The 10,185-nt window shown below is 45.2% G+C and overlaps 2 protein-coding genes across 2 annotated transcripts; both read left to right on the forward strand.

Annotated features, from left to right (window-relative positions):
• The first annotated feature begins 283 nt into the window (after positions 1–283).
• OR2B11 (olfactory receptor family 2 subfamily B member 11) lies at positions 284–1,189 on the forward strand. Its single transcript, XM_066361109.1, is given in 4 exon segments — positions 284–370; positions 372–523; positions 525–1,133; positions 1,135–1,189. Coding segments are annotated over 4 exon segments (903 nt in total).
• A 2,263-nt stretch (positions 1,190–3,452) lies between these two features.
• LOC136388327 (olfactory receptor 2H2-like) lies at positions 3,453–8,181 on the forward strand. Its single transcript, XM_066360235.1, has 3 exons — positions 3,453–3,562; positions 6,994–7,303; positions 7,867–8,181. The coding sequence occupies exons 1-3, from the start codon at positions 3,453–3,455 to the stop codon at positions 8,179–8,181; spliced, it is 735 nt and encodes a 244-aa protein (XP_066216332.1).
• The last annotated feature ends 2,004 nt before the right edge of the window (positions 8,182–10,185 follow it).

The following is a 10,185-nucleotide window of genomic DNA, read 5'->3' on the forward strand; positions in this document are numbered from 1 at the left end:
TTGAAGCAGGTATTCTCTGCCACTGTTACAGACGCAGGAACTGAAGTCCAGAAAGATTAAATGGCATAGGAAAAATCACAGAGTAGGAGGAAGAGCAAGACCCACACGCAGCTGCCCTGCCCCCTGGTTCCGACCCCCACATCTTGGCATGTCTGCTCCGCTAAGGCAGGGTAAAGCCTGTGGAGGGCAGCACAGGCCCAGGCTGAGGAACATGATTCCTTTCCTTAGCTTGTATTCATCCCAAAGTTCTTGATTCATCACAGGTTCCAGAAAATATCTCAGCATGAGAACTGACAACCAGAGCTTTCTGGGGAATCCTCCCAGGAACTTCATCCTCCTGGGTGTTTCCAGCAGGCCATGGCTGGAACTCCCCCCTCTTTGTGGTCTTCCTGGTGTCCTACGTTCTTGCCATGTTAGGGAACATTGCCATTATCCTGGTGTCCTGGCTGGATCCCCAGCTCCACAGCCCCATGTACATCTTCCTCAGCTATACCACCACCACGGTTCCTCAGATACTGATAAACCATCAGCTATGGCAGCTGCACAGTTCAGTATGCCATTTTCCACTGGTTGGGATGCACTGAGTGCATTGTCTTAGCTGCCATGGCCCTGGACCACTATGTAGCCATCTGCAAGCCCCTGTGGTATGAACTTATCATGCACCGCCCTCTCTGTCAGCAGCTTGTGGTCGTGGCCTGGCTGAGTGGCTTTGGCAACTCCCTCGTTCAGGTAGTCTTGACAGGACAGTTGCCTTTCTGTGGGCGGCAGGTGCTAAACAACTTCTTCTGTGAGGTTCCAACTATGATCAAGCTGTCATGGCCTGACACAGCCATGAATGACACCACACTGGCCGGGCTGGTGGCTTTCTTCGTGCTGGTCCCCCTAACTGTCATCCTTCTCTCCTATGGCTCCATCGCCCGTGTAGTGCTCAGGATCCGGTCCTCCCCAGGACCGCACAAGGCCTTTGGGACCTACTCCTCCCACCTGGTGGTGGTCTCCCTCTTCTATCTTCCTGCCATCTACATGTACCTGCAGCCGCCTTCCAGCTACTTCCAAGAGCAGGGTAAGTTTATCTCCCTCTTCTATTCCATAATCACGCCCACCCTCAACCCCTTCATCTACACCCTGAAGAATGATGGGAGCACTGAGAAGACTCCTGGCAAGAACGTGGGACCTCTGCAGAAAATGAAGACTGGACGTGCCACTCCCCGATGGTTCCAGAACACCCAGCAGGTGTGTCAAGTGCTCAGAGAACTTTCACTTAGAGAGCCAATCACCAAACACTGTACATTCTTTTTAGAGATTTCAGGATTTCCCCAAATCTTCTGTCCAAAACATTTCCCCTCTTATGTGATCACAGTGCCCACAGTATCCTACCTTCCCCAACAGTATTTAATTCTAGGAGGCCATGTGTTTATAAGAATTCCTTAAAGAGAATCAGCATTCATAAATGTGCGTCAAATGACTTAATTCCTAAATCCCTGAGTCTTCTCCCTTTTCTAATCTTACTACTTTTCTTCTTTCTCCCATGGGTCTCTCCCAATCTTTTTTACTCATAAATATATACAACATGAGACTGAAACATAATCTTATATTACTTAGGATAAATGTATGTTCTTCTCTATATATTAAAATCTCCAGAAATTTTATGTAGCTTTGAAAAAAATTCCAAAAATGAAGTAGATTACTTTCTGAATCCAAACCCCTGACCAAAGGAGAGCATGAAATGGAAGCCAGATTGAGAACATTCTGAAGGCCAGTAGGATTTGTTGAGATTTCTACTTGCTGAATTGGTTTATGAACAAAAAAGTCTAATGTAAGCACCTCAGAAAAACAGCACAGAAGTCTTTTATGGTGGAAGCTGTGATAGTGGAAACCCATCTCTCATAGCTCAGAGAAGGCACAGTTAGGTCCTGAGGTGACTGAGAACCCGCCACAGAAGGTATTCAGATGTAACGGCTCATTTTCATCTGAGAAGCAGTCCCAGTGGCCCTTCTCCATCTCAGCTGAATCTTCTCGGAATAGGCAGGACCTTTCAGGGCACTAGTTGTCATTTGTCTCCAATTCTGTGCCCCAGCATGCTAATAAAATCAGGTCTCTTACCCCAGTCCCCTTTTAATGACCATATATCCTGTAGGTAAGTCATTTACCCCTTTCTCAAGTTGCAACCAGAAGTGATCTGAAACACTATAAAATACATCTGAGAAAAAAGCAGGAACCCAAGTGACGCCTTTGGAACAGGCTATAATGGTGAGGTTGAAGGGAGCAGTGAATATATTCAAGGCATAATAATTATAAGAATAATAATCAGAAGTGTTTCAAAACTGATAACAAAATAAACAGAAAGCCAACTAAATGGGAAACGATATTTTCAAACAACAGCTCAGATAAGGGCCTAATATCCAAAATATACAAAGAACTCATAAAACTCAACAACAAACAAACAAACAATCCAATAAAAAAATGGGAAGAGGATATGAACAGACACTTCTCCCAGGAAGAAATCCAAATGGCCAACAGATATATGAAAAGATGCTCATCTTCTTTAGCTATTAGAGAAATGCAAATCAAAACGGCAATGAGATACCACCTCACACCTGTTCGATTAGCCATTATTAGCAAGACAGGTAATAGCAAATGTTGGAGAGGCTGTGGAGAAAAAGGAACCCTCATACACTGTTGGTGGGAATGTAAAGTAGTACAACCATTATGGAAGAAAGTATGGTGGTTCTTCAAAAAACTGAAAATGGAACTACCTTATGACCCAGCAATCCCTCTACTGGGTATATACCCCAAAAACTCAGAAACATTGATACGTAAAGACACATGCAGCCCCATGTTTATTGCAGCATTGTTCACAGTGGCCAGGACATGAAAACAACCATAAATCCCGTCAATAGATGACTGGATAAAGAAGATGTGGCACATATACACTATGGAATACTACTCAGCCATAAGAAATGATGACATCGGAACATTTACAGCAAAATGGTGGGATCTTGATAACATGATAAGAAGCGAAATAAGTAAATCAGAAAAAACCAGGAACTGCATTATTCCATACGTAGGTGGGACATAAAAGTGAAACTAAGAGACATTGATAAGAGTGTGGTGGTTACGGGGGGGGAGGGGGGAATGGGAGAGGGAAAGGGGGAGGGGGAGGGGCACAAAGAAAACAAGATAGAAGGTGACAGAGGACAATCTGACTTTGGGTGATGGGTATGCAACATAATTGAATGACAAGATAACCTGGACTTGTTATCTTTGAATATATGTATCCTGATTTATTGATGTCACCCCATTAAAAAAATAAAATTATTAAAAAAAAAAAAAGAAGTGTTTCAAGCAGTCTGAGAAAACCAAGTTCAAAACAATGGAGTGGTATTGATCCATGGGAAAGAAGGAAATCCTGCCATCTGTAACAGCACAGGGGAGCTGGGGATATCGTGTCCATGACATGTCAGGCCAAGAAGGACAAATACTGTGTGCTATCCTTCACACATGGAATCCAAAACAGCTGCACCGTCAATACCAGATGTGGTTTCCGTGGACTGGAGGGCAGGTGGGGGGGTGGGCACGATGTGAGACTGTGGTCAAAGGGTACACACTTGTGGTGGGAAGATGAGCTTCACCAGGACCTAACACACAGCCTGGTGCTGTCACCACCAACTCATTGGCCCACCTTGCACAAGGACCCTCCACACTCCAGGGGCCACCACAGGGCCTCTGTTGCTCTGGTTAGTGTCCCCACTGTAGCCCCACAGCAATGGCCACCAAGGTGGAGCCAAAGAGGCTGGCAGGGAGGCACGCAGCCCAGAGGGGCAGAGCATCACCATGTAAGGCAGTGGTCCCCAACCCCCAGGCCACGGACCGGTACTGATCCGTGGGCCATTTGGTACCAGTCTGCAGAGAAAGAATAAATAACTTACATTATTTCTGTTTTATTTATATTTAAGTCTGAACAATGTAGTTAAATCTTTCATTTTAAATCTAGTCATTTAAAAATGACTAGATTCCTTCTGTTACATCCGTCTAAGACTCACTCTTGACCCTGTCTCGTAAGTTCGACAATTATATTTTAAAATACCACAGTTTTTACGCCGGTCGCATAATTTTATTTTGTGCATTTATCCGTCCCACCCTAAAGGCCGGTCCGTGAAAATATTTTCTGACATTAAACTGGTCCGTGGCCCAAAAAAGGTCGGGGATCACTGCTGTAAGAGGTTTGCCGGGTGGATCCCAATCCGAGTGCATGCGGGAGTCTGTCTGCCTCCTCACTTCTCACTTAATTAAAAAAAAAAAAAAAGAAAAAGAAATGGAAATTATGTGACATGATGGAGGTGTTAGCGAAGGTTGTGGTGGTCCTCAATTTGCAATACGTGTGTGTACCGGATCAATACGTTGTACACCTGAAACTTACTCCATGTTATACATCAATTATTCCAATACAGCCCGGTGGGGTGGGGAGAAAAGAAGCAACTTTATCTGAAAAAATATAAGGCCTAGGAACTTGAAGGCAGAGCACTTAGTCAAAGAACAGAAGCAAGGTCTTTCTTTCCAAAAAACAGGTAACCTGGATCTGACTAGGTTGGAATCAATGAGAATGACAGTCTTTGTTTGAAAAGTCTGTCCCTGATTTGCATATCTTTGTATGGCTTTAGAGGCTGAGAAGGAAGAAAACCTCTACAAACCAACCCTTTTCTTGTAATCGTTTTGGACATTTCCATTGCTAATAAGCTGGGTCATCGTAGGAGAGACCATTGAACTGTGCTGCTACAGCACTATGATCCTCACATTAATGTGTTGTTTATTTTACATTGAATCATTGATCAAAATAAATAGTAGAAATTATATGAATTCACCAAGAATGAGCTCAGGGACATTCAAAATAATGGGTTTTAAGATCGGCATATGTTTTTTGTTGTTGTTGTAGTGTTCAGATAATTCTAAAAAACCAAGCACCTCATGCAGCCAATGGAGGGTGTTCATGGAGAGAAAAAAGAGGGCGCTAAACTGCTAGAGCTAGCAGCTGAGGACTGGAAAGGCAATGACGTCATCTCTCGCTGTCCCTTCCCAGGGTCTGTCCTAGCCCCTCACTCTCCGTGACCTCTGTCTGGGTACACAGCCCTCTGCCTTCTCAACACCAGTTGTGTCATTACATTGAGAATACTGTTTGGTAAGCATGTGCACATCTGCTGACTTGAGAGTTCTCTGGAAATACATGAATGTTGGCAGGAACAAAAGAAAAACACAGAAGTTTCCATCAATCCTTGGGTCCTCAAGGATTTGTACTAACCAGTGTTGGGCAGGTTGATGTGAGTGGCTGCAGCTAAGCTTAGAAAGGTCAGACAGCTGTGGAAATAGTAAGAGTTTAAGAAGTCCACCATTGGTGGAGTGAACATGGTCTAATTGAAGAGAAGTTATTATAGAAAATATTCCACAACACAGGTAACAGATGATGGTTCCTGAGCTTGGAGTGAAAGGACCAGGGCTTATAGCATAATACAAGCTTGGAACTGACCACAGTCATTTTGTTTAGAAATGTAGATAAAGTGGCCCTGGTCAGTTGGCTCAGTGGTAAAGCGTCCACCTAGTGTGTGAAAGTCCTGGGTTCAATTCCCAATCAGGGCACTCAGGAGAGGCGACTATCTGCTTCTGCTCCTTCCCCCCACCTCAATCTTCTCCTCCTGCAACAATAGCTCAATCGACTCAAGCATATAAGCCCTGGGCATTGAGGAGGGCTCCATGGAGCCTCCCCCTCAGTTGGTTGCAAGCATGGCCCCAGATGGGCAAAGCATTGGCCCCAGAGGGGGGGTGCTGGATGGATCCCAACTGGGCTGTATGTAAGAGTCTGTCTCTCCCCTCCTCTCACTTAAAAAAATGTAGAAAGTTAGAGACTACAGGCAGAATAAATATGTTTCAGATAAATACATGATGATGAACAAAATATAGTTTGTTCATGGAGCAATTAGGTGGTGACTGAGTACCTTTTTAGAAGCAAAATTAGGACTGCCACTCATAGCTCATGACCATGCCATTGAAGGCTGCTTCTGTCAGTAATGCAGGGCATTTACCAATGTCACTACTAAACTGAGACACAGAAACCTGGGACCACAGGGAAACATAGAGCACTGAGATCCTGGGAAATATTGCCAAGGAGTCAGGGAATACAGGAAAAGGAGGGAGGAAGTCACCAGAAAGAAAGTTAAGTCAACCCACCCTGCCATGTCCCTACTAGAGCATGGCAGAAAATGGCCCTTCATTTCCCTGCATTTCCATGGCGCCATGCTGTGGTAGCTCCTGTAGCTACAAGTAGGGAACTCCCACCAAACTGCTCACAGACTGGAGGGTAGTGGAAAAATGAAGAAAACAGAAAATCCTCCTTGAATAATAATAATACTGATAAAAAAAATGCATCACAAAAATTTTTGGGGCTCGTGGTGTCAGCTGAAAAGTCACAAATATGGAACAATAGTGTATATTGGCTTTATGATTGGTTATGCTGAGAAGTATCAGAAACAGCTCATGCTGTTGTGTTGGCTTTGCAGAGAGAAAAGCAATGGTCAGAACTGGAGATGGTCAGACTGAAGCTGCAAATCAATAAATGCTTAGTGAGTGCTCTACTGTGCATGTCTCTTTGGAGGATGCCGACATGCATCCTGACTCAAGGAATTGAAAATCCCATGCACATGAGTCACATCTTTCTTACTCAAAGGGCTAAAGATCAGCATGTGTGTTCCCCTTAGTCAAAGGCTCTCTGCATTTTTGGAAGCCCAAAAGTCTAAAGAAATGAACAGAATGCCCAAGAAGGGAGCAACATGAAGGAAAGGCCAGAAAGATTGCAGAAAGTATTAGTATGGGACAGGCGATTATGGTAAAACCAGACACTGCTCCTCTCTGCCTCCTCTAATCAATGTAATGCCCCTTCCCATTCCTGGCGGGTGCTGGATGGACACACCAATTACACCCTTCCACATGGTTTTATTCTTTCAGGGTCTTGGATAACCCCAAGCTGGAAGTGGCCCTGTCTGTGTTTGTATCCATCCTTTACATGGTCACCCTGGTAAGGAACACCATCATCATCTTGGTGTTCCACCTGAGCCACCCCTTGTACACATCCATGAGCTTCTTCTTCAGCTACCTCCCGCTCCTAGACTTCTGCTTCACTAGCACCTGCTCAGATGCTTGTCAACCTCTGGAAATGCACAAGATCATCAGCCACCTGAGATGTGCAGTCCAGCTCTATATTTTCCTAAGACTGAGAGCTGCTGCTGGTCACCACCTTTCAGCACTGTGTGGACATGTACTGACTCTGATGTTGTTGTGAGTCAGGGGCGCAGAGAGAGAGATCAGCAGACGAAATCATCAAGGACTAGCAAAGGACCACCGTTTGCTCAGACAAATGGCCCCGAGTTCATGCAGTGTCCTAATTTTATTCACAAGACTTCAAAAAGTTTGTTTACTGAGAAATTGGCATAACATCAAGAGTAACTTTTACTTAAAGATACATAGAGTGCACCTGCAAGATAGCTTAGTAACAACATAATATCAGAAGGCATTAATTGCTATTGCTTCTATGGATCCCACAACATTCCTCTCCTTATCTTAATGGATAACCTTGGAAATTACAGAATTCTTATGAGAATGTTTTACTGAGAAAAGCCCAGCAACTGCCTTCAGTCACATAGACCTGTTTCAGTGACCTGCCTTCAAGTCACAAAACAACTTTCTTGGCAAAACATTCATTTCTTGTTGGCTGTGTTCCCATCCAAGGCCATGCAATGGGTTATTCCACTACATTCTGATACTATGGTCATCATGCACCTGCACTTGTGTCAGACTGCTCTTCCTGGTATGGGTAAATAGGATGTTTGGCACCTTGGTGCAATTGTCTACCACCATGAAGCTTCCCCGTTGCCATCACTACTAGGTGGACAAGTTTTCAGGGTCTCTGCTCTGACCCACCTGACCTATGGGGACACAAGGGTCATAAAGCCCCAGATCTCAGTGGTCAACATGATCTTTCCAGTGGGGTGGTTTGTGCTCATCCTTGTCTCCAAGGACACATCATGGGGCAGTGCTGGCCATGCAGTCCCCAGAGGGGAGGAGCAAGGCTTCAAAACCTGTTCCTCTCACCTGGCCATTGAGCTCCTCTTCTACTACAGCATCACTGGTGGCTAAACCCAGCCCAAGCCCATCTTCCCAGAGGGCAGGAAAGTTTCTGACCCTTTTCTACACCGTGATGACATCCATTCTCAACCCCTCATCTGCTTCACCTTAAGAAACAAGATTGTGAGGAGGGTATCTCAGGAGGCTCTTAGGAAAGTCAGACTGGCCAGTGAGGATGGAGTGGGTGCACTGACGTGCCAGCCCATTCTGGGGATGACCCCTGACCCAATTTAGCTTATAGCTACAGCTAAAGTAAAAAATTCTCACAGCCTCAGCATTCCTAGTCTTACCAACAGAAGCAGGATGTGTTTCTTGTGCATCAGCCCTGCAGATATTGCAGGAAGGCAGTTTATTATCTTAGAACAGTGTGTACTTTTGCAAAAATATTGCACAAACGTGCTGAAGTAACTGTAACCTTATGGTTTTGTCTATATATACCCCTCTCCCCCTGAGCAGCTCTCCAAATTCCTAATCAATTTGGGCTCTAGTTCTGTTACTTACAGGTTAACCACAACATTTGGGGGCTCGTCGGGGATTTGCCAGACTTTTCTGGTAATCAGGCCCATTTAGGCCTTCAGGTACTCTGCCTAGGGGGAGATCTCTGAGAGATGTTCCTCAGCCTCAGGCACCAAGGAACCAGAGGAGCACCTGCCTAGGGGGAGATCTCTGAGAGACATTCCTCAGATCTTGCCGGTAAACAACTGGGTCGGGACAAGTAGGGGCACCCCCAGGGGGGTCAGCGGTAGGGCTGGACACAGCCTAACCTCCACGACCAGATCCTGGCACACGACAGTGGCCAGTGATCTCAGGTTTGGTGGCCAGCAATCTCAGGTTTGAGATCAGGTTCAGTTTGTTGGCCAGTTGGGTTCCAGGTTTGGTTTTGTCTGGTTTGTTTTTTGTCTGTCTATACGTTCTTGGTGGAGTGTTTGTCTAGTTGTCTTCCTCAGTCTAGACCTTGTCAAGTCCGTCAATATGGGTCAGTTTGCTTCTTGTGCTAAGGGTATGCCACTTCAATGTTTTTTGAATAATTTTCAGGACTTCAAGAAAGGAGCTGCGAACTATGGAGCTACTGTTAGCTCCGGGAGACTACACACTCTGTGTGAGTTAGAGTGGCCAGTGCCCCCCTAGGGAACTGGCCTTCCAAGGGATCTACTAATATTCTCTTGCTTATCAGGTTCAATCAGTCATCTTCAGGTGTCCTAGACACCCGGACTGGTCAGCCTCTCTGGAGGGTTGCCTGACCCCACTAGATCTCTAGGAGGGGCACCTCCCGAGACATTCCAGGGCTCCAATTTTCCTGTGGGTCTTGGATAACTTCCTGGAAGACACCCCCAGCCCCCAGACTCAACAAAATTAAGGAGTGTAAATTCTGACCTCCGGAGGTAAGTAAGGCAAATCTTTTGCTTTACTGAATTCTAGCTTTTCTCTTTGTAACTAGTCAATTTGAGGCTCTCCAGGACCAAGACATTAGTAGAGAATTAAGTCCTCTCTCAGGCTTCCTAGAACACCTCTGTGCTGTTTGTTCATCTGTTTATGTCAAGATCTCATTCTTTGCTTTTATTATTTCTATCTGAGAACCCCTGAGTGATTAGTGTGTAAGTAGGGATCGATCTCTGGTGCCTGCACCTGAGTTTCAGTTTCCAGTTTGTAGCTCCCGCTAGAGACGTGGCCAGGAGAGCACCTGAGAGGCCCCTGACAGGGAACCCCCTTCCTTTGTCTGTTGAACTGTGCCTAAAAGTCAAGTGTAAATGTACATAGTAATTTGTCTGTTCTGAAGTTTCTCTTTGTTCGTCAGAGAAATCTCTCATTACATTTTCTAGTTTGAAGCCACCTTCCCTGGACCCATTAAGATCTCTTTTCTTAGATCCAAGGCCTCTAGTTTTAAGGCTGTCTGTCCAACTTTTCCCTTGAGGAAAGTGCTTTGTTTATTAGCTCCTATCTTTCCTCTTGTGTGAGGTACTTAGCCTTGAAGAGGCAATTTCAGTTGGAAATTTCTGGCGTAAAACCAGAGGGCAA

The sequence above is a fragment of the Saccopteryx leptura genome, chromosome 1 (genome assembly GCF_036850995.1).
Source record: "Saccopteryx leptura isolate mSacLep1 chromosome 1, mSacLep1_pri_phased_curated, whole genome shotgun sequence".
NCBI lineage: Eukaryota > Metazoa > Chordata > Mammalia > Chiroptera > Emballonuridae > Saccopteryx > Saccopteryx leptura.

Excerpts from the sequence above, each read along its gene's own strand:
- LOC136388327 (XM_066360235.1), top strand. The coding sequence starts at position 3,453 with ATGACATGTCAGGCCAAGAAGGACAAATACTGTGTGCTATCCTTCACA. Across the intron at positions 3,563-6,993 it reads TTCCGTGGACTGGAGGGCAG|GGTCTTGGATAACCCCAAGC; the intron begins GTGGGGGGGTGG and ends TTATTCTTTCAG. Across the intron at positions 7,304-7,866 it reads TTTCAGCACTGTGTGGACAT|GATGTTTGGCACCTTGGTGC; the intron begins GTACTGACTCTG and ends ATGGGTAAATAG.